General features: G+C 36.0%; 2 protein-coding genes across 3 annotated transcripts; one reads left to right on the forward strand and one right to left on the reverse strand.

The window, feature by feature from the left end:
• Positions 1-410: 410 nt before the first annotated feature.
• On the reverse strand, positions 411-14,976 carry LOC101223095 (protein transport protein Sec24-like At3g07100). Of its 2 annotated transcripts, none has more exons than XR_004215619.1 (14): positions 14,803-14,976; positions 13,041-14,138; positions 12,825-12,963; positions 12,262-12,452; positions 9,260-9,367; positions 8,980-9,183; positions 8,552-8,783; positions 6,986-7,135; positions 6,731-6,887; positions 5,835-5,962; positions 5,390-5,712; positions 5,113-5,304; positions 1,407-2,383; positions 411-866 (listed from the first exon to the last, which is right to left on the reverse strand). XR_004215619.1 is itself a non-coding variant. In XM_004135710.3 (14 exons), the coding sequence occupies exons 2-13, from the start codon at positions 14,076-14,078 to the stop codon at positions 2,150-2,152; spliced, it is 3,096 nt and encodes a 1,031-aa protein (XP_004135758.1). In that variant the 5' UTR covers positions 14,079-14,138; positions 14,803-14,976; the 3' UTR covers positions 411-866; positions 2,144-2,149. The 2 variants fall into 2 exon arrangements, 1 of the variants encoding a protein (XP_004135758.1); XM_004135710.3 differs by having other exon boundaries at positions 2,144-2,383.
• A 2,755-nt stretch (positions 14,977-17,731) lies between these two features.
• LOC101216462 (ATP-citrate synthase alpha chain protein 2) lies at positions 17,732-24,141 on the forward strand. Its single transcript, XM_004135523.3, has 12 exons — positions 17,732-18,042; positions 18,952-19,128; positions 19,210-19,371; positions 19,471-19,551; positions 21,039-21,090; positions 21,299-21,413; positions 21,582-21,663; positions 22,073-22,168; positions 22,305-22,406; positions 22,512-22,628; positions 22,710-22,826; positions 23,703-24,141. Exons 1-12 carry the CDS (start codon positions 17,944-17,946, stop codon positions 23,772-23,774), a joined length of 1,272 nt encoding a protein of 423 aa, XP_004135571.1. The 5' UTR covers positions 17,732-17,943; the 3' UTR covers positions 23,775-24,141.
• Positions 24,142-24,199: the final 58 nt, after the last annotated feature.

The following is a 24,199-nucleotide window of genomic DNA, read 5'->3' on the forward strand; positions in this document are numbered from 1 at the left end:
ATTAGACTTGAATTAACTTCCCCTAATTTTCAACTCCACTATTTCTTTTTGCTTCCTTTTTCTCATGTTGTTTTAAAACCAATTTAATTCAATTCACAAGGGCTCTCAAGCTGAGTTATATTGTATGTGATCGTGGGTTGAGGAGAACTCACTCAAGGTTGTCTAAACAACCAATAATCTCTTTTCTTATGGAAAATGAAAACGAAAATAATAGGCATCTTTTGAAGATGGCCAAAAGGTCTATTGGAAAGTAAAGCATAGGGGAGGTTGGGGCCTAAAAATGGAACATTGAAAAGACAACAGCAAAGAGACCTAGAAATAGAAATAATGTAGAAGGCCACCATTTGCATGAAACCAAAGAAGAAATACAAAGCCATGTGAAGATTAGGCTGTGACCTACTTCATAGGAGTTCCAAAATGTGGCTGAATAAATATGAATATAATAAATAATATGTAGTTCCAGTTGTAAAATTACACAACTTCCTTCAAATAACCACCTCAAGAACCAGGACAAAATTAAAGTTGTATAACCAAACAAAATCCAAAGCTTTTGCAACAATTCTACCCAAATCTAGGGGGGGGGTGAGATATAGACTAACATAATATAAGAAATAGAAAGTAACATCTGATTTAGATATCCCTATAATCGTGACAACCTCTCAAGAAGGGAAAAAATTATTGTTAAAAGACAAAAAAAAATTAATCTATCTGGTAACAAATTTATGAAGAGCTGAATCCGAATCCACGTTGCTTCCTGGAGCCAGTTGTTGAAGCTGAATTCCCCTCATGGCCTTCAGTAAAATCTTCCATTGTTTCCGAGACAACGGGCTTCTTTATGCCAAAACTCTATCCTGCTACATTTAAAACTGCATTAAAGAGAAAAGGTTCAATATGGCTTTCATTTGGTGATGTAGAAATTTTTCCTTAGCAATGAGATTGCTTTAAAATTGTTTCATCATCTATCATCCTAACACAGTAATATATGAACTCATGAACTGACTGACACGTCCAATAAAAATGAATCTATATTGAACAGAAAATTGAGCCAGGTCATTCAAAAGTCTCAATCACCAAGGCCTGAAATAGTAAGAAGAAATGCATGCAGCGAGTGCCCTATGTGACGTCATAAAACTACATTTGTATTCTGCTTAGTTGATAACAAATGGCTTCTATTTCTTTTCAAATTTTAAGTGCCTATAATGGATGGCATTTGGTATATTTGTTTTATTTTGTTTCATTGTATTTGAACTTTGATCTCTTTTCATTTTATCAATAAAAAACCTTATTTCCTTTTCAAAAAAAAAATATAGACTTGAGTCTCATTCGTCCTATGAGATCCTGCATACAGAGAGCTCCTTGTTTGTCAATCTTGTTACACAATGGGATTCCATCAAGTAAAGGCTTACTTTTAACAAGGCATGAACTTCGCTTCTTGAGACAGACAAGTTCTCCTAACCACCAGCATCCACAACATAAACAATTGCAGAAACTGCCTGGCATTATCTTTCCCACCTGCTAGGTAAACCTTAGTTCTCCTCCAAGATCCAAAAGCTTTGTTATTACATTTCCTTTTGTCACCTTCACGTTAAATTCTACCATTGGGATCATGTCTTCACTGTATCTACCCATTGCAATAACATTTATAACTGATGCTTTTCAAAGATTCTGAAACCCAATCAGAGATAAACCCAATTGAGGAAAGCCTCCCACCAACCCACTGAGAGAGAAATTACCGCATAATGCCTGACCTTACTGCATCTAGTTGTCAAGGTAACTCGTACAGTATTAAATTCTAAGCAACCACCATGACTTGAACCAATTCCCTCTAAACTCTTTATTATTTCCATGAGGAGAACCCAAAGCAGTTTTTGTGTATTGATACAAGTTTATGAAAAATGTTTACAGATCTTTTGTATAAAACTTGACATTCATTGTAGAACATGAAACTATTTCGCATTTATATAATTATTCACAAGACGGAAAAGCCAAACATTAGATAAAAGCAAGGTTCTAAACGGAAGAAAAAAAAACCAATCATGGTAAAAGCAAGGGAAAATGAGGCTTAAAAGAATTATATAGACGTCTTTCACTAAAAGAAAACATTTTAAAACCCAAGTGCAACAAGGCGCAAGACACTCCTCACCTTGTATTAAGCATTTTGCTGAACTTGCCGATGTATTTGTAGAAGCCAATCAACATAACCATTCGTGCCACCCATTTGGTCCTCAACAAGATTTGCTAGGAGGAGGAAGCCTTCTCTAGGTTGTTCGCCTTGTCTAACAAGATGAGATAGCTGATAGTATGAAGGATCGGTTTCTCTAAATTTCTGGAGCGTCTCTAATAGTTTTCTTGACATTACATTATCATGATCACTCAGGATAACCTGGATTTTCAAAAAAGAAAACCATTACTAACACCAGAGAAGCAAACTAAAATTGAGCTAATTAATTGAACGTAGAGAAAACAGAAGGGGTAGACTGTAGATATAATCAGTTCAATCATACACAAAATAAGCAATTGACCAAGGTTCCATGTTGAATCTAAAAAAGAGAAAAAGCGAACTTTTTAGAGAGAGTGAGAAAGCATAAAGTGCTAAGTAATCTTCCTTCATCTGAAAAACACAGATGCTAAAAGCTCAGTATCACAAGTCTGATGAGGTGGAGCAGCATAATTTCTCAAGCCATGTTGGTAACCTCTTTTTTCTTTTAACTAAGAGTTGCATCTAAATTACAGTTCAGAGACAATACAACTTAACCAATAAGATCATTGGGATATGTAGAAACCTATAGAAAAAAAAGTTAGTAAGTTTTCAATGTTTAACCTCTTTAGACCCTGTATGCATTTTCAACCTATGATGCAACAAAAATTATGACAAATATAAATAACCTATATTGAGTGTAATGGGTCAAAGACAAATTCAACTAACTCACATACCAACAGTAAGGTACGTGAGAATGACAGGTCCAAGACAGTTGTTCCTGAAGATATAGGTGAGCAGGGCAGTATTGATAGGGTCATTATAGACAGAGAAGCCAGGATTAATGAGAATGAGGTTGTTGTTGAACATACTAAAAACAAAACTAAGTCAGACCATCAGGAAATACCAGTATGTATGATCCATCTCCACTAAGGAAAGGTACCAGGTCCTGTACAAAGCACTCCATCTCTAATTATGTGTCATACGAGAATCTCTCACCACAGTTGAAGTTTTTACTGCCAGTCTTGACTCTACCACAATACCCAAGAGTATTCACCTTGTCTTAGAGTGGAAAGTTGTTGTCCTGGAAGAAATGAGAGCCCTGAAAAAGAACAAGACCCGGGATCTTTGCACGCTCCATAAGGGACACAAGACTGTCAAATGCAAATGGTAGTTTACACTCAAGTAAAGAGCAAACGGTACCCTTGACAGACAGAAGGTCAAGATAGTTGCAAAAGGGTTCACTCAGACTTATGGGATTGACTATTTTGTGACTTTTTCTCTTGTTGCAAATTTTAACACTTGCAATGAATAAGGATTGACATGTATATCAGTTTGATGTTAAGAATCCGTTCTTGAATAGGGATTTAAAAGAGGAAGTATACATGAGTTTGCCTCCAGGATTTGAAGCTCAATTTAATAATCAGATTTGCAAGCTTCGGAAGTCCTTATACAGGTAATCACCAAGAGTGTGGTTTGACAGATTTACCACTTTCATCAAGACTCAGGGGTACAATCAAGGGCACTCTGATCCACCTTGTTCACCAAAGCCTTCAAGGCAAGAAAAATTGTAGTATTGATTGTTTATGTTGATGACATTGTGCTACCTGGGGACGAAAATAATGAGATCGCCTAACTAAAGAAGAAGATGGGGTTTGAGTTTGAAATCAAGGACTTGGAAAATCAATACTTTCTCGGAATGGAGATTGCTAGATCCAGAGAAGGCATCTCAGTGTCCCAAAGAAAGTGCACCATGTTTATTAGCTGAGACAAGTATGCTAGGATGTTGTCATGCTGACACACAATGCCAAACTCAAAAATTCAGGTGGCAGGGTTCCTATTGATACAAAAATATATCAGCGCCTGGTGGCAACGCCGATTTACTTATCTCACCCTAGGCCTGACATCTCCTATTCTGTGAGCACCGTCAGTCAGTTCATGCAAGCATGTTATGAGGACCGCATGGAGGCGGTTAACAAGATTATGAGGTATTTAAAAGCAACTCCTGGTAAAGGTCCGAGATTCATGAAGATTGACAGAAGATGTGTTGAAGCTTATACTGATTCTGACTGGACAGGATCTATTGTCGATAGAAAGTCTACCTCAGGATAATGTACTTTTGTGTGGGGCAATCTTGTTACTTAGAGAAGTAAGAAGCAAGGAGTTGTGGCTAGAAGCAGGGCTGAAGCCGATACATGGCTATGAGTTTGGGGATCTGTGAGGAGATTTGGCTCCAGAAGGTGTTGTCTGATCTTTGTCAAGACTATGAGGTGCTTATGAAGTTATTTTGTGATAACAAGGCAGTCATTAGCATTGCCAATAATCTAGTCCAACATGACATAACTAAACATGTGCAGATTGACAGACATTTTATCAAAGAGAAATTTGACAATGGTAGCCTTTGCATTCCTTACATACCCTCGAGCCAACAAATTGCTGATATTCTCACAAAGGGGCTCCTTAGACAAAACTTTGATTTATGTGTTAGCAAACTGGGTCTTTATGACGTTTACGTCCCAACTTGAGGGGAGTGTTAGAAATAATGGGCTTAGGTCATGTTAGAAAGCCCAATGGAAGTTTCGTAATTTACTTTGCCTATTTTTATCTGTTAACTAGGCTCATTTACTTCCCCTGTGTACCTTTGTGATTATTAGAAAATAATAAAAATATCAACACCATGGATTTTTCCCCTATACTAGGGTTTCACGTAAAATTGTGTTTGTTCTTCGTGTCTACTTTCAATAAGATTGAAATTAGGACTTAGATTCAGGCCGAATAATGTCTATTCCAAGGTTCTTCCCTAAGCCAACTCACTAGTTTTTCTAAGTTCCTAACCAACTTGTTCTGATCCAAATACTCTCTCCTCTTATTCAAGAATGGAACTCTATTATTTAAATTTTAAAACAACTACATACCTTTGATAGTTCTGCTGCAAAGTCTGCCCCAAGTAAATTCATCGACACATCGGGTGAAAGCACTCTACCAAACCAAACAATAAAGCGGAAGCCGTCGTCATACAAGTACAGGCCTCTGGAATCTAAGCTATCAGCGGTCAGTGGCAACCTTTTCTCTATGCTATTAAGGTCAATAGTCTGAGTGGGAGATGCCTGCAAGTTAAAGTGGAATAAACTTATAGATTCTGAGAATATATCGCTTATTTTTTATATATAACTGAAGTGTAAGATTTGTGACCTTCAATAGATACTCATCAAGTCGAATTAGTGAAGGATATAAAAGTTTCAATAGGTTTTTAACAGGAAGAATCATCATTGCAAGGCCTAATGCACATCGCTCATCAAGCACAGCGTCAGCAAAACCCCCTCGAAGAGGTACTGATTTGCACAATGCTAACCCATATAAAGGCAAGAACTTAAGAGACTCGGGATATATCATTCTGCCTCCCAAGCGATGATGTACAGCATAGAGGTTACGATACTCTCTCAAGGCTTTAACGATTCTCTGTTGAACTGAAGTGCGAGCATCCTCCAGCTTATGGGACAGTGTTTTCTCAATTGCTGCAAGTTGTTTCAGTTAGAATTTAGAATGAGAGATTAACAAAGTGAATAGACGATAAATCTTAATAATTGAGGCTATCAAAGTCTCACATGCCATGCATAGAAGTTTGTGCCTAACATACCTAGCCTACTAAACAAGGAGACAATGGCACCAACATCAGCCTGGCGGTACATCTCACCCAAATCTGTAACCACGGGTGCTGCTGCTGTATGAACTCTAATACGTCTCTCTCCACAAGATGCAGTATATCTTTTTATTGTCAAAGAACAAACTTATCGATAGAACCCTTAAAATAGAGAAAATAAGTTAATTACCGGTAGAACCTAGACACCAACTTTGAAAACATCAATGAACTCAACCAAATCAAGATCAAAGAAATATGTGTGCTAGGTAAAAGGAAACAAGCAATCTTATGAGGAAAAACAACAGTTTCATGCACTAGTAGATTACAATCTTCATAGGGTTACTAGTTTAGATCAAGATCACACTGCAACTAGTAATTACCAATTGAAAATTCGATATTAGTTAAGGAGATTTTTCAAAAGTGTAACATATGAATTTATTTGTATGCCTAAAAATGGATTACTTACAATCCTGTAAATTAAATGCCTAATATTAATAAATTATGACAGAACATTCCTAAAAAGGAAAAGGGAAAAAAATCATTCAGATTGTGTCTATATATATATATATCAAATAAAATAAAATAAAATAAAAAAACTGACAGTACTCTACAGATCAGAGAGAAATACTTGAACGCAAAACTCTATGAAATCTGGCAGAAATTCAATCTCACATCTGAACCTGGACTATAAAAAATTGAACTCCATGACCAAATGCATGAATATTAAAAAACGAAAATGGTTCAGAAAATTTAAAACCAAACATTGGAGAAACACATCGTGTGCACAAACCTACTTAAACAGCTGCTGATACTTAGGGACTGGGACTGCTACCTAATAGGGGAATTAATAGACGTTAGATGGGTATTACCCCAACAGTTTACTCAAAGGATACAGTAAGGCAACTTGGAAGTAGACTGTCTGGGTTGTTAATAAGGTCTCTTCATAAGAAATTTGCATTGCAAATGCTTTATCACAATCTACAGCTGGAAGTGCCAATAAATCGGTGCTTCTTAACATAAAATTCCCATGAAACGATGTAAAGCGGATTCCTAAGAGAACAAACACAAATAGTGAGAAGAGAAGCATCGACATGTAAGTAAAGAAGGAGACGAACAATCCTTGAGAACCAATAAAAAGAAAAGATCACCTTTTCCGCATCTTATACGCATTACAGCTTCCCAGGCAGTTTCTCTAGTCAGGTCCCTTGCTAACTCATGTCTCAACTTTTCCCCATGAATGGAAGATTGGAAGCCTGGATAATAATACACCTGGCCTCCAGTATATTTTGCCAAAGTCCCTAAGTACAAGAGAGAAACAAAGATAAATAAATAAATTGCCAGTGCACCATAACCGATGTTTGCATGTCATGTAAAAAAGATAAATGGGTACAGGGAAGATTGTCATTAGATCCATCAGACCTAGATCAATAATCAGTAAATTTGTAACTAAAGAAAGGAAGAAGGAAATGTCAAGCATTAATTTGTAACAAACATGAGTGACAGTAAACATAAAATGTAGACCTAAAATTCCAGTTTTCTCATAAAGCCAACCAAAATAAAAAATTTGAATGCACCAGGATTATTGTGTAAAAGTTATTTTCTTAATAAACTAATAACCATTAGGCCTCATTGTTCACAGGAGAAACAAGCAAACATAGAATGTACCTAGGAAGCACTGACATTGACACGTGACACAGAGACATGGCGACACGACGCTATACCAATTTTAAAAAAAATAGGACACAACACGTCGGGGACACATTATTTTTTTAATTAAAAAAGTTAAATATAAGTTGTGCATATAAACATATTGTAAAATATTCCATTTGAAAGCATCAAAATAACAAGTTAAACACCATAGAACTCATGAATTTATGTGTGAAGGTTTGGACGTGAATGTTGGGGTGTGACCGTTTGGATGTGGAGGGTTGGGCGTGGAGAATGAGGGATATTGTGGCTGTATGAGATCTGTTCTTGGGAAAAGAAAAGGACAGGATAAATAATAAGCCTAAAATGTGAGGTTGATGGTCTGTCTTTGGGCTAGGCATTTGGGCTTTTAAAATGTTAGTTTTAGTAAATTTTTTCTTCCCAAACCTGCAGGTTCCGTGTCCCAGCCGTGTCCTAGAAGTGTGTCAGCCATGTCTGGGCATGTCCAAAATTAAAAAATAATAAAATAATTGACACACCAGCTGGTGTGTCGGACAGAGCGTGTCAGGTGTGTCAAATGTTGGACACATGTCAGACACATGTCCGACACCGAAACTTCGCTATCTTATAAGTGTCGGTGCTTCTTAGAAATGTACCATGAGTTATTCAGATCCCCCCAAATGAAAACAAGTAGCCACAGTAATCTTCAAGGCTAGACCAGAGAAGCTCACAAAAATATATTTTTTAGATGTTCATAGTATGTTGTGGTGATTAGAAAAAGTCACCAACAAGCATAGCAGGCCCCAAGAAAATATTTTTTAGATGTTCATAGTCAGTCGTCAAATGTTCTTTTGGCAAGAAAAAAAAAAAAGATTTGACAGGACAGCCCCAAGAAAATTCTAAAGAATCAAATTCAATCATGTGACAACTGACCACAAATACATTCTCCAGAGACAATATGAAGGGACTCCTTGTCCCTGCCTCATTAGGCTGTCCTTCATGATCTTTCCGAATGAAAGGTTTCCGTTTCTTACCAAACGTAAATAAATAAGAGATGAGAAGCATACCCAAGGAAGCAATATCTGTATACTTGTCACTAAATGCATAGACATTGACCCCAATTTGGAACTTGGTAAATTCAGCAGCCATTTGTTTGTAGAATGGATCCTCGGGCAGTCTTAGTAAATGTTCTTTGTCTGTTCCGTAAACACGAAGATCATCCCCACGCAACTTCAAGCGGCCAACACCAAGAGATGGCAGTGTGTTTTGAAAAATTAACAACTTCCCCCCCAGTTGGCTCTGCAAAGAGAGTGGAGTGAAACCAATAGTCATATAAAACTCTCTAAAATAGATCAGTTTGATTATAACCGAACTTACAATAATATCCACGTGTTTGTATTTTAATTCAATGACAAGGAAATAACAATTTTATATAATAGAACAAGACAAACAAGTACGACAATGGCGACTAACTTAAAAGGTGTAGATAATGTACCATAACCATAAATGCTGCTTTAAGGGCTGGGCCGAAGGCAGATTCAACATTCACATTGTCCTGAAACATGGATGGCAAGCTATCTAGGAATGATTCCACCACAGTTCTTGATTCAGATAAGTTGACAAGGAGATCATCCGGCAAAGGTACAAATATGTCATCCAGATCGGAAACCACCATCATTTGTGGTTGAGTCAAAGTCGACTGTGAAAGAAACAGGACTTTTAGCATGAAGTATCAAAATTGGGGTAAACATATAATAGCAACCAATATTTTCTACCTTCATATTATAAAAATGTATTGTGCTGTCAAAAGTCGCAAAACCTATTTGTGTTCTAGTAGAACCAGGCAGCTCATCCAAGCATGACCTAATTGTTTGTGCCACAACCTGCAAAAGGAAATACAAATTTGACACGCTGAAAATTAGGCTCTTATTGTTTGGCAACCCCTCAATTAAGTATAACTTATTTGAAACACTTTCTTTACAGACATCTTGGTCGAATTTTAGGGAAAAAACTAGAAGAAAAAAAAAAAACCAATTATCATGGTCTATGGAGATAAATGAAAATACACCCACGAGGAGCAACCCACAGAAACAAAGTAACAAGAAATTTCTCCAATGATGAGAATAAAAAATAACAAAAATTAAAAAATGGTGAGAGGAAGGGTATGCGTAAAGGGGCAATAATGTTCAGATAAATTTGTAGGACTGGTTGGGTAGTAGCCTAGTAGGAGTATATAAGAAAGGGAGTTCGAGAAAAAACATTAGTTATCATTGTATTGGTGAGTTTTTAGTTTCTATTTCCTCGGATGATTTGAAAATGCCCAAATACTTTCTGGACGATCCTCAACAGGTTTTAAATAATTTTTTATTAGTATTCCTGATAACAACCTTTCATCTTCTAGGGTTAGGAAAGATAAAAAGATTATTTTTGGTCTAAAGTCTTAATCAATCTTTCTATGGTTGATAGGGCATGGATAAAACTATATGATATGGACTTTGATAGAAAATGGAGGTTAATTGGCAACTTCCATTAGGAAGTTGGAAAATTGGTCTTACAAAGTACATTTCATCCAAAGTTTATAGTTGGTTATGGGGCTTGGCATTCGCTAAAATACTTACCTTCCTTACCATTTCGCTACAAAACTTACCTACCCCACCATGAAAAGGAGTTATGTTTAGAAAATGAAAATCCAACTTTCGCTACCATGCATGTGGTTATATTATCGATAACAGTTCACAGGGGTGAACAAGGAGTGAATGTTCAGTTGCATTCTAGTTCTAGTTCTCTTGGTTCGGTGGAGGTAAGTAATGGAAAGCCCACACTTCTCTACCTTCTAAAGCAGTTTATTCTCTTTTTACCACTCAGAGAAAGGAGCAACCATCTGCAAATAAACATTATCTATTTAAATGCTCATGAGGAATCTTGTGCACATCTCTTATAGCAGATTCTCAGTCGATAGAAAAACCACACCACACCCATTGCCTCCTTGTATGAACTTCAGTCAATCAATCATTAATATCTTGGGATCAAATATTCCTTTTGTTAAAGGAGTTTCTAGTCGTTCCCCCTTAAGGATAATTTCTAATTGTTGCCCCCAAGGATAATCTTTCTATTTACAATTCAAATGGAGAATCAATAGTCAGTGTAAGTAATAAGGATATTATGGACTCTCAAGCACAATTTGAATATGTTAAAAAAGGTGTTGCTAAATGAAGAGCGCTCTTAAAGTCTTAATAAAGTAATAAACAAATATTACTGAAGCAAATGGCAAGGGCCTTGGAGGCGCTAGCCTAGGATATCTCTTAAATCACCGATTGATCCAAATGCTTAAGCTTATAGGTAAGGGTAAATTTAATATAATATCCAACACCCTCCCTCACTTGTGGAATTGAAATATCAAGAAAGACCCAACAAATTTAAATTAACATTAAATGGAGAGGAAATAATGTTGCAAGGGTTTGAACACAAGGCCTTCGAGAACCACCTGCTCTGATAGCATCTTAAATTACCAACTCAACTCAAAAGCTTAAGCCAATAAATGAAGGTAAATTTATTATAATATCTAACACTCCCCCTCAGTTGTGGGTTTACAATATGAGGAAGAGCCAAGAAAGTGAAAATTTATATTAATTGGAGAGGTATATGACATTGTAGGGCTCTGATACCATATTTGATAGTATGTGTTTCCATCTCAAAACCAATTGGCAATGAGAAGAGTAACTCATATACCTTATAAGAAGTGTGAGTCCCCTTGGTTTTTCCAATGTGGGATTCTCAACATCTCAATATGCCCCTCAAAATAGTGCCTCTTTGAGTTCACCAATCTTGAACTAAATACATGTTTGGGCTTAATGAGCTCTGATACCATCTTAACTCACCGATTGACCCAAAAGCATCAGCTTATAGGTGAGGGTAAATTTAATACACTGTCCAATAATATCAATCAAGGACATGTGCTTTCCATTGCCCCTTGCAATAGGCGAGCTCGAGGGCGCCTTGGAAGCATTGATTTTAATTAACCAAAAATAAAATGTAAAAAAGATGAGCATAGTTTTGAGACCATGAGTTGCTAGCTAGTAGGTTGTTGGGTTGTTTATTAGTTACAAACCAGTAAAACTGCCGGTTAATTTTTGTCAGTTTAGATTTCAGTTGGTTATAATATTTTTTTTGAAACAAAGACAAACTTCTATATCAATTATCAGAACTCAATGTGCAAGAGAATTATACAAAGAGCGAAATAAAGAAGTCTAAACAAGCGAAAGAAGGACAATGATCAAAAGATGCACCGACATCTCAACTAGGTTGACACCCCCTTAGCACCAAAACGTCACCCAGACATTTCAGTTGGTTATAATAATGGTATGAATACCACTATTAGGATGGTGATGGACAGATTATCATTCAATTTTCTCACTGATTTAGTTTTTACCAAAGAAACCTTCCATATCAACCTAAATGCTATCATTCAATTCATATCATTCTTTTAGATTGGAAGCACAATTCCCAAAACAGAATTTTCTTATGATTTGGATTTGGTTGAGCATTATTTTATTTTCATTTCCTTAGTGAACAATTTAGCATCCTTTTCAAAAAAATCAATAAAATAGAAAATATACAAAGAAAATGAGAAGATAAAGGAAATAAAACTAATAATAGTTGTAAGTTGTAACACTTGTAATCCATTGGGGTGATCTCATCATTTTGTAATTTCATTTTATTAATGAATGATTCTTTAAAAAAATAGTAGTAGTAGAAGCAATTGTATAGAAATGTTTACCTCTAGCATCCCACTTCTAACTGCAGCTATAGAAACATCGATAAGGAAAAAGTATAGTGGAGGCATAGGTGGTCGAACCATGTACTCGGTTGGAGCAACAAAATCCACACTACCCTTAGTGAGCTCAGGTCGCTGATCCAAATCAATTCTCTGGCCAGTGGCATCCAAATGAGCAAAATAATCTCCTGGAACTGAATAAGGAAGCGATGTAATTCAATATAATCCAACAGGGGAAATAGTAATATACAAAAAGAAATTACTTTTTCTCAGCAAATAATACAAATAGATAATATTTGGCTTCCCAAGAAGACGAAAGATAATGAAGTGGATATTCTATTCAAGTTCTACAGTAACACTAAATTCTTTGTCCAAGAAAAGAAAGGAGAAAATAAAAAGACAGGTTTATACTGGCTAAAGTTCAAAAGAACAGACGTAACTTTGAATCTTAAAAATATGTCTTCTATGCACTAGACTTCCACATAAGAAATTGTGACTGCATTGCAATAGGTCATATCATTTCTAATTCTAGTGTCAAGGGCCAAGAAAATTATAATTCTTCATACCATCATTCAGCAATGAACAAATGTTGCAGCGCCACTTTCTTCCAGCATCTGTGAATGTGGCATATGGATTTATATAAGTGCGACACCTCCTACAGCGGATGACGCCAGTTGAAGCAAAATTGATAACTGGCACTTCTTCCTAGAGAAAAATTAGAGAAATTTAACAAGGTAACTTTAGCATGCACAGAAATCAAAGTATTACACAGAGACGCTAACCCCACTAGGAGCTTCTGCAAGTGGACAAACAATTGCTCCAAGAGGTAAATGCCACCTTGAGACCAGTGACTGAGAACTGGGTATAGCACTGGTTGTAAAACGTAAATATCTTTTATCGCAGTTCATGGCGTACACCTCGGAGAACATTTTAGGCTCTTCATCACCATTCAATGGCCTTGGAAGTGCTTTTGGATCAATTCCTGCATCAATTGATCCTGGAATAGATCCAATAGAAAGTGAGTTGAAATCTTCAGCCAATCCTTGAATCGAACCAAGAGGAGGTCCAGTTCCTGGATGGTGCTTTTGGTCCGTAGACAGTAAACCTTGTGAGGCTGCAGCAGGAGGAGGCGGGACATAACCTCCTTGGTGACTAAGGAAAGGGGAAGCTGGTGCTGAAGGAGGACCATACGGCCCTTGGTGACTAACAAAAGGAGGAGGTTGCATTTGTTGGGAATGTAAATCTGCATTAGGTTGCTTATGGACATACCCAGGCAAAGAGGACTGAAAATTAGGCCTGGCTGATGGAAAAGATGGATCTGACATAGGCTGTGGAACATTTGTGGGAGGAGGACCTAAGCTTTGAGGAGGTGATCCCATCGGCACTGAAGGAACCTGACTTTGCTGGTGAAAGGAAACTGAAGGGGGTGGTACATAAGCTCCAGGGGGTTGCCCCATTGGTGGAATTCGTGGAGGAGGTGGTTGAGATGGTGAACTAAACTGTGGAGCTGGGAAACGCTGGAAAGACCCAGCAGTAGCCGGGACGCTTGATGTTGGTGGAGGTGGAACAGATGGATCAGAAAACCTACCTGGTTGCATAGGTCTAAACCCAGGGACCCCTGATCCAACTGCAGGACCAGAGGATGGAGGAAAAGGCATTGTGTTTGGGGGCATAACAGGAGCGCCAGGTCTAAAACGAGTGGTGTCTGATCCAACTACAGGACCAGAGGATGAAAAGGGTGACGTGGTCTGAGTGGCAGTAAAAGGTGTGCCGGCAGGTCTAGTAGGAAAGTTCGGGTGAGCAGGATTTTCAGTCCCCATGGTTTCTATTGTCGCACTCTCACGCCCTTAGAATTAATGGGATGCTAGCATGACGCAGACCTGTCCAGCCAACAGTGAAAAAGGATAAAAAAAAATCAAAACTAATTCTCAAAGAAGAGATGAATGAATTGCCAATCAACGCGCAAATAAGAACTTCCACAACATAAATCTTACTAAACAGCCAGACATCTCCTAACTCAGCGCCAAAGCATATTTAAATTACAATAGAAAGATGAACGGGATGCAGGGAAAAACATAAAGAACTCGAAAATGCAACCCAGAAAATCCCCTAGATTCCATATACGTAATTGTTCAAACTGATTCTTTAGGTAGACAGAGGAATTTCGGAAACCAGAGTTCAAAGGAGGCAAACATCGAGTAAGTATGATCAATAACTGAAACTGAATTCACAAGTCAATTTGGTACGCAGATAATAGCAGTGGGAGAAGCAAGATTTGAAAGAGAAAGAAGATGTCGAATTGATTCCGGGAAAGTCAAAAAAGAGCATGAAATCGAAGCTAGCATTGCGTGAAAAGAAAGAGAGATCTGGCACAGGCAAAGAAGTAAAAACAAAAAATTGTAATAAAGAAACTGATTCGGAAGCAAGTGGTACGACATCAAAGCAAAGCAAAACAATAAAACATGGGTAGGGTGGAATTGAATTGAATTGAATTGAAATGAAATGAATAGGCGAATCGAGAAAGGGAGAGGGGAAGAGATTTACCTTGGGTGTAGGAGGGTCTGCAAGCAGAGTGGGATCGAAGAGCTGGGCGGATCGGAAGTGAGGAAAGAAGGAAAGCCAGCCAGTAAGAGAGAGAAGATAGGCGAGGAGAGAGATGAGTGATTTTGGAAATGGAAACCCACCAGCATGACCATCCCCTCCCTTCCGATTCATTCACTAAATTAATTCAAACTCAATTATTTCTCTCTACATTTTTACCCCCACCCAATTTCACAACAATTAACGTAAAATAACTTTATTCTAAGTTTCATTAATCGGTCTATAGTGTGGTCTAATCTTGAGTTATGGAACCATTGTTTTGGACTCTGATGTGTGATGTTAAACTCATTTCTGTCTTTCTTTTTATTACAATTACAATTTTTGAACAACATTAATTATATGGATACGTTGTGGCGATCAAAATATCTACACATCAGAAAATCAAATAAAAAAGGTCATTATTCTTGAATAAGCACCTCGATTGTATCTTTATTAAATAAGTAAGTTTATATTCTACAAACGATTTTTATATATGTATATATATATATATACTTGTTGTTTGAACTTTATAATTATTCTAATAAATCCTAGACTTGAAAGCCCATATCTTATAAGTTCTTCTAGTGTTATGCTTAGTAGACTTTTTATAAATGTGGAAATATAATAAACTAATTGATATATTAGATATAGATTATTTGTCATTTTAAAAGTTCAATAACAAATGACAACCTTTTAAGATGGAATTTGCTTTTAAACTGAATTAATTTCAAATACAGTAAAATAAACCAACATATTTACAAAATATAACATAATTTCATAATTTATTATTAAACCTCTATAAATTTATTATAAATATTTATTGATATCTAACGTCGATATATTTTAAAATTTTACTGTCAAATATTTTCAACCTTTTTCTTATTTAAAATAATTTTTCACTTTAAACTTTAAACTAAATTATATAAAATATTATTAAACTCTTTCTTTCGTTTTTTAAAAGTTAAAAAATTTACTATTTCTGTTACTTTATAATTTGTCATCTAACTTATGGGATAAACGTTTGATCTTTTATTCAAGTGTGCAATTCAGTATTCACCCTATCATGACAAAAGAAAATTTGTCATCCATTAATATTTTGTCCCTTTGATTTGTGTGTTACTCCCTCTAACATTGGTCAACCACATCTATATGAGATAAGTCGATGATTTAATCGAATCTTTTAATGTCTTACTTCAGGTCATACCATCTTATTAAGAAAATTAGTTGTACATATGTCATGCTTACATTGTCTTTATATACCAACTATAACAAGAGTTTAGACAACTCATCAACTATACTTACATCCAAGTATGATATTACCCAAAACGTGTTTGAAAGATTGTTCCTACCCTGTCGAATTAAGTAGGATAGTTTATTGGTTTTATATGTTTATTTAATTATTTTATAGGTTTTGAGTACTTGAGAGATAGAACGAGGAATTTTTAACTATCTGGAGCTAAAACAATCCAAAATGGAACTTAACTATGCTTAGTTGAGAAAGATGGAGTTGAAATTTTCAAACTGTGCTCCAATCGACACTACTAAACAATAGTTGTCATTTTCAAGTAAACAGTATAGCACAATTGTGTTTCTCCCTTAGAGCGCACGAACACTTTGATTCCACCTCATACACTAGAAGACACGCATATGTGGTGCTGTGACAACTTTATAAATATAAAGCTTTTACAAATCTAGGTCATCTTCTAGACTTCTTCTAATTCCAACTATTTTTTCTCGACTTTCCTCTTTTATTCCCTCATGTTTTTAGTCTTTTGATGTATTCAAACCCGTCCCCATTAATTGGTGTGTCAATTGTGATCTAAGGTAATCATTTATAGCTTGGATTGTAGAATTTCTCTAATTTGATACTGTTGTGAGCCTTTGAACCATACATTCACATATTAGCTTGATTCATTTGTGTTTTAGTGGACCGTGCTTGGAAATTTTCAAATTGATATTTTATATGTGAAATATAATCTTATGCTGATCACTAAAAGCGATAGATTATACTAACTTACAAATTGTATTGTTATAACCAATATCATATTATATTTAATTGATTGAATACCTGAATCACGACTTCTATAGTTAGTTATACCATCTAACATTTGCTAACGTGACATTAAAAACTACGTTACACAAGTTGATTGCAATTGAAATTTTAGTTGCAACAACTTTACCATACATAAAAAATAAGTTTCATAAGTGCCAACTTTTTTCATTATGCTTTATTCTTCCTGTCATTGTCGACAATTAAGATACACTTAGCTACATGTCAAGTTCAAAGGGATTTTTATCGTAATTAGTTTTTATTTCAAAACAATCATCTCTCTATGATTATTTTTCAGTTACTAAAGCTAGCCTTTATTTGAGAAAACTATTTGTTTGGTTTTAAAATAGTTCATTTTGGATCTAATACTTATAATTCCTCCAGCTTTTCTACTATGTCAGACATACTCCAATTACACGAAACAGTTTTTTTAGGAAAAACGTAATTTGAATCCTTATAAGAACCTTTCCATGTTGCAACAAAAGTAATAAGAAATATCAGAGCATCAAAAAAGTACAAGAACAAGAACAAGCAACTTAATCTTGTAAACATAATCAACAAGATTTCACAAAGTTTATGTAGAGAAATGGTAGTGAGTCTTACAGAGATGAAACAACAAATAATAATTAGGGTTATTTTCAAGGATGAAAAGATAACAAAAATATTTACAAAATGTATCGAAATATTATCGATGGATGGACGCTAATAATCGAATGCATGTTTAGTCAAAGTATATGATTATCAACTATCAATTATTAATTAAAAAATGTATTATTTTCGTTTAATTCGTTGACCGTTAAAAAAGAAAAAAAATTCTCCGACGTCGTATAGTTCATCGTGGCGCGCCATTCTTTCAGTTACCGTGAACATATTTCTCAGGAACTTATTTCTCTTAATTGAGTCACCTACTCACCTAACCAGTTGTTGAAGCTCTTCATCCACACCCTTATTTTTCATACCTCTCTCTCTCTATTTAATCTTCCAATCTATTTTCCCTTATTTCTCACATTCGTTGAATTTCTTTTCTCAATTGGAAGAACATCAGGAAGTTTGTAATGGCTAGGAAGAAGATCAGGGAGTATGACTCTAAGAGGCTTCTCAAGGAGCATCTCAAACGCCTCGCTAATATCGACCTCCAGATCTGCTCTGCTCAGGTTAATAATTCATAATGGATATTCCTATGTGTCCTTATGTAATGCCCATCTGATTTGTCTTCGGTCTTCATCGCTGTGTATCGGGAATTTCGATTGATTGTTATCTGGGTTCAATTTCCTTGGTCTTTTTTTATGGTGGGTTGGTGCCAATTTGTCCAATTTGCGCAATCGTGTGTTGATTGTTATGTGGGTGTGATTTAGTAGTTAGAACTTCGATTGCCTTGCCGGTCTCTTGATCGAGTTTTCTTTCTAGTTTGGGTCGGTTTTATGTCGTTGGATGGGTGGAATCGTATTTCTAAATGGGGTTTTGTGTATGTAGAGAACTTTGTTTTCCATATGGGGTTATCTTCCAAAAAGCAATCCATTGGTTTAGGAAGCATTTTCCCGTTCAGAAATGAAATTTGAAATTTAGATGTTTAAAACGAAGTTTGGAATTTATCTTGTTCATTTGATTTTTTGTTACATACTTCATTTGAATATGTACCAAGGAGAACCAGATTTGATATTCCTTTTATCTTGTTTTTTGTTGTTGTTGTTGTTGTTTTTTTTTTTTTTTTATTATTTTATTAATTTTTATTTTTTATTAATGAAGGATTGTTTCTCTCTCAATTAATCTTGTAGCGATACGTTTTTCCTTCTTCCCATGCTAAGAGCAATACTCATGCGTGATTTTTTTGGGTTAATATTACCAATCTTCTGTGTTTGGAAGGCATAGAAACAACATATTTCCCATTTCCTTTTACTAAGCTCTGTTGTCCATTTCTGGAATAAATGTCCTTTTGTTTGACTTTGTAAATCAATCAACCAAGCGTTTGACTTATCAATCATTTTGTTTCACTTGCTGTCAGTTTTTTTGGACTAATTGTCTAGTATATTTATATATACCTAATGAAATTTGCTGGGGCATAGGTAAATCAATCAACCGACTTCGCTGAGCTGACAAACAACGAACCATGGCTGTCATCTACCAGGTTAGTAGTGAAACCAGACATGTTATTTGGGAAACGTGGAAAGAGTGGCTTGGTAGCTTTGAATTTGGATCTAGCTCAAGTTGCTGAGTTTGTGAAGCAACGCCTTGGAGTGCAGGTGATTATTCTTTCACACCTTCATGATTCTTGAATTCTATCTATTTCTGTTTCATATAAAACGAGTGTCTTTTTATGATAGGTTGAGATGGGTGGTTGCAAGGCTCCAATTACAACATTCATTGTGGAGCCATTTGTTCCCCATGATCAAGAGTACTACCTATCTATTGTCTCTGAAAGGCTTGGCTGCGAAATAAGTTTTTCAGAATGTGGGGGTATCGAAATTGAAGAGAACTGGGATAAAGTAGGCGTTGGATTTTTTAAACTTATTTTCAATACGTAAATTATATTTTTCTCATCGGGGTTTTGAGTGGTAAACTTTATTTGTTTTGTTTTCATACAGGTCAAGACGATTTTCCTTCCAACTGAAAAACCTTTTACACTTGAGGCATGTGCTCCGTTAATAGCTACACTTCCTCTGGAGGTCAGTTTCATTTATAATTGTTATGGAGTTCAATTTTCTATTTTCAAAACCAGTGTAGCCTTCTGTTTAAGCCAAAGCTGTATTCATAACAGACAGCACAAAAAAAAGAGGACCTCCCAAGACAGAAATGAGCGAGGCCCACTGATCTACTTTCTAAGGGATCAACTTCTATCTTTGTCCACATTTTGTTGAAAACTAGCCTTCTTTATGAACTGAAGGTCATACTTTCTTCAACAAAAAGCTGAAAAGATGAAAATTCATTTGAAACTTAGTGTGATTTCTACATTGCCAAGAGGCATTTCACTGTACAGAGCCAAAAGGAAGTGGACTCATCTTCATCGCCAAGAGGCAGTGAGATGTTAACTAAAGGTTCACATAATATATATCTTTTTGGATGCTCTTGAAGGGATAGACCGACCGTTAGTGACTGAACCTACAACAGCTTGAGATGGGTATGCTTCAAAGTTCACAATACTTATGATAAAAAAGTTCCATTTCTCGAGAAATGATGTAGTCAAGGGCATTGGTAATCACCATTCAAGCACGTATTGACCCTCTTTCTCTACTCTATCTTTTTCATGCCTAATGTGGTTTGTATCTGTTGGAAATACAAACAAAGTCGATCATGAGTATTTAAGTGGACAACTGTCTCCAATGGTTGAGGCCTTTTGGGTGAAACTAAAACCAAAGGCATGAAGGCTTATGCTGAAAGTGGACAACATCATACCATCATGGAGATATTCGGAGGTTTTTTATGCCTAATAAGTGGTCTTAGAGCCATACCCTTGACTTAATTGTGTCGATACAAAATTCATTGTTGAAAAAAAGCCCACTAGTGCAAAACAATAAAATGACTGAGCCTTAATCACATAGTCATAGTTTGTCAATAATCATTGTGAATCCATGGTTGAGCTTTCAGATAGGCAGTGTGCTTCAAGGAGTGGCTCGGTTTAAAAGTAATATCATCGAATCTATTTTGAAGGGCTGACTATTGGATGGGAGGCTCAAGGTGGTACTTTGATCAAGAGAGGAGTGTCAGGAACACAAACAAAGTCCCACATTGGCTAAAGAGAAGATTATATAAGCGAGGATAACTAGCTCCAGTTGTATGAGACATTTTAGGTGGAACCAAAAGCAGAGTCACGAGGGTTTATGCCCAAGTGGACAATATGATATGAAATAACGAATGCTTGAAAGAGTATACATCTGACTGTACTTGGCTCAGCTATAATTAAAATTCTCTGAAGTTCCATTGGGAATGTGCCACATGCTAGTGTTGGATAACGCTTTAATCTTCATTCCACTCAACCACATGGTTTAACTACAAAATTCCCTTACTGCTTCCTTTCCTGGATACTCTTACTCTTTAACTTTCTCAAGCTTGAAAGAGTTATTTAGTATTTTTAAGTTAATTAATGGTTTATCTTCATCTCTGTTTTCCTCTTGCAAGCTTTCTTGTACTTACTGCACCATCTATATTTTCCCAGATTCGAGGAAAGATTGGTGACTTCATAATGGGTGTATTCAATGTATTTCAAGGTACAATATCTGCTGATGAAACCATGTCCTCATAAATATACTAGAGATGATATTAGGCACATATATGTGTCACTTATCCAACAGAGAATAATACTGTAGCTATTTTCATAGATTTTCTGTACATATGTCCATATGCTGTCAGATAATTTTTCCTCAAAGAATGCAAAATAATGGTATTTGACTCTAAAGTGGCTTAAATTTTCTACAGATCTGGACTTCAGTTTTCTGGAGATGAATCCATTCACCCTGGTGAACGGGGAGCCATATCCACTGGATATGAGAGGGGAATTGGATGACACTGCTGCTTTCAAAAATTTTAAGAAGTATTCATTAATTATAATATTCTCAGTACTTTTTTCTAACATGTGCTTCATTTTTTATTAACAAAATTTTTCTTATCTTGTTCAATAATTCTCAGTTTTAAAAAAAAAACATTTACCATATGAAAATGCATCCTTTGTGACGTCTCATTTATGATATGCTGTTCTCAGATGGGGAAACATTGAATTTCCTTTGCCCTTTGGTCGAGTGCTAAGCTCTACAGAAAGTTTTGTTCACTCTTTAGATGAAAAGGTAATTCATTTTGAGCCATCATTGATGCTTAGAAATAACCTGAGTTTTCACGGCTCAATATTTGACTGAAGCCATGAAGATTTTTTTGAGTACTCCCTGATGGTTAATAATGGTATATAGTTGTAAATTAACCAATGATTTTATCCGAGTATTATGATATTTATGATGATCAAAAGGACACCATATCTTGGATTCATGGGTTCAAAAAATTTAAAATATTAAATGTTGTATGGTTTCTTCTTATAATGATTTTTTTAATCGGGAGTTGTTCCACAAGATTGGTAGAAGCATAAATAATCTAGTCCAAATACTAGTAAGAAAGGGTAAAAATGAAGTGTATAGAATTAGAATTTGCATCTCTACAACAGAAGGCAGAAGTTTTAATAACATTATAATGTTGATCGTGTAGACAAGTGCATCCTTGAAATTCACTGTTTTGAACCCAAAAGGGCGCATATGGACAATGGTGGCAGGAGGGGGTGCTAGCGTTATATATGCGGATACTGTAAGTGGTGCTAGTACAATGCATGGACTTTATAGTTTTCCTCTAGCTGAAAGCATGGAGCTGTATATGCTCTTGATGATTACGTTTTATGGTCCAAAGACATTGCTACTGATGCCATATTGTCTATTACTGGTAGGTCGGAGATTTGGGTTATGCATCTGAGCTTGGTAATTATGCGGAATACAGTGGAGCTCCAAATGAGGAGGAGGTGTTGCAATATGCCCGAGTTGTTATTGATGTAAGAATTAGTGTTTACACTTTCAGTCCAAGCATCTCCATATGTCGGGAATAATTTTTTTGTCATGAAACGATTTAATTAATTTTGAATTGTGATGAAATTCAGTGTGCTACTTCTGACCCTGATGGGCGGAAGCGAGCCCTTCTAATTGGAGGGGGAATAGCTAATTTCACAGATGTTGCTGCTACTTTCAATGGAATTATCCGAGCTCTAAGAGAGAAAGTGGGTTACTACTAGAATTGATTTGCTCTTCAGTTTAGTTTTTTCCCCTAAATAAAGTCTAATATTTCTGTTATCTACCAGGAATCGAAATTAAAGGCTGCAAGAATGCATATCTATGTTCGGAGAGGTGGTCCAAATTATCAGACTGGTCTTTCAAAAATGCGGGCTCTCGGAGAGGAGCTTGGAGTTCCACTTGAGGTACAATAAGTTCACTTTTAATTCTTCTCTACCAAGTAGATGTTGTAACCATTTTCACTTATCCTTTAATGGTCACACAATCGAAAGTGGGGTATTGAAATGAATTCCATTTAGAAAAGAGAACCAAAAGATCATCAGGGAGAAGAGGGATTTTTATGAAATGCCTCATTTATATTTTAAGGGTGTGTCAATCTAATTGAGATAGTCGGTTGCACCTACTGATCTCCATCCTCTAAGTTAAATCTAGTTCTTATTACATATCACCGTAATTTGAACATTAGTTTCTTTTCATTGCATCAATGAAAGATGTTGTTTCTGTTTAAAAAAGGATGGATGAACAAATCCCCATTCTAGGCCAGTACTCTGGATTGTGAATGAGTGGGAGGGTGGCCGTTTGCATTTAAGTAGAAAACACCCAGTATTGACTCAAATTATGTTGGAGATGCGGTATCTCGTCTTCTATAAACTTGCTGTAATATAGTTCCTTGAGTAAAAAGGGTTTGCACTGGCCAGAGGGGTGATGTTGAAGAAAACAAAACTGAGCTACAGCTCCTCAAACTCAGTATTGACGTTGTTTATTGACGAGGAGTTGTGCTCAGGTTGTTGCCCAAGAAGTTTGTGGATCTCACTGCTAAAAAAATCAAATTTTCAGGAGTTCATAATTCTCTGAACAAAACTTGACTCTTTGTCCCAGACACCCCCTCTAGGATTGCAACTTGCAATAGTTTTTTAAATATCGCTTTAAAATGGATCCTTTGTTTTTGGAGAATGATCTCTAAACTCTTGGGATGAACTTCCCTGGTTTGGTTATAGACTTGGCCTACGTTTTCCGGCTTATGCATTCTGTATAAAACTTTCTTCCCTCTCTCCATGCAGGTTTTCGGTCCAGAAGCCACAATGACTGGCATCTGCAAACAAGCAATTGAGTGCATAATGTCTGCTGCATAATCCCCCATTTCTTTTGCAGCGGATGACAACTAAGTTGAAAGATTTAAGAAATATCTTTTATCGCTTGGTCAGTGGGGAAGGGAAAGGTCAAGGAAAGGGAGTTGTGGTATATGCTTCTGTAGCATCGCTCGTTTAATTTTGTGGTCCTTGGAATTTGAAAAACAATCCCTTCATATTTCTTTGTCATATGAAGATGATGCCAGAGTTAAGTTATATGTGTACTCTTTTTGACTCAGGTTAACCTGTTGTGTGCACCATTTGTATAACCTTTCAGTGTATTGTTCTTATTATCAGAATTTACCATTCTCCACAACTTCGCTTTATTTTTCCTTTTTTCTTTTTAAACGATGCTTACTTTAATCTTGCATTAGCTGTGCAGCTATTTCATCTTCTCATTGTCGATTTTGTTTTTCTATTTATTAAAG

This window comes from Cucumis sativus, chromosome 1 (genome assembly GCF_000004075.3).
Source record: "Cucumis sativus cultivar 9930 chromosome 1, Cucumber_9930_V3, whole genome shotgun sequence".
Lineage (NCBI taxonomy): Eukaryota > Viridiplantae > Streptophyta > Magnoliopsida > Cucurbitales > Cucurbitaceae > Cucumis > Cucumis sativus.

Excerpts from the sequence above, each read along its gene's own strand:
- LOC101223095 (XM_004135710.3), bottom strand. The coding sequence starts at position 14,078 with ATGGGGACTGAAAATCCTGCTCACCCGAACTTTCCTACTAGACCTGCC. Across the intron at positions 9,184-9,259 it reads TACATTTTTATAATATGAAG|TCGACTTTGACTCAACCACA; the intron begins GTAGAAAATATT and ends TTTCTTTCACAG. Across the intron at positions 6,888-6,985 it reads GCGTATAAGATGCGGAAAAG|GAATCCGCTTTACATCGTTT; the intron begins GTGATCTTTTCT and ends TTGTTCTCTTAG.
- LOC101216462 (XM_004135523.3), top strand. The coding sequence starts at position 17,944 with ATGGCTAGGAAGAAGATCAGGGAGTATGACTCTAAGAGGCTTCTCAAG. Across the intron at positions 21,091-21,298 it reads TGTATTCAATGTATTTCAAG|ATCTGGACTTCAGTTTTCTG; the intron begins GTACAATATCTG and ends AATTTTCTACAG. Across the intron at positions 22,407-22,511 it reads ATGCCCGAGTTGTTATTGAT|TGTGCTACTTCTGACCCTGA; the intron begins GTAAGAATTAGT and ends GATGAAATTCAG.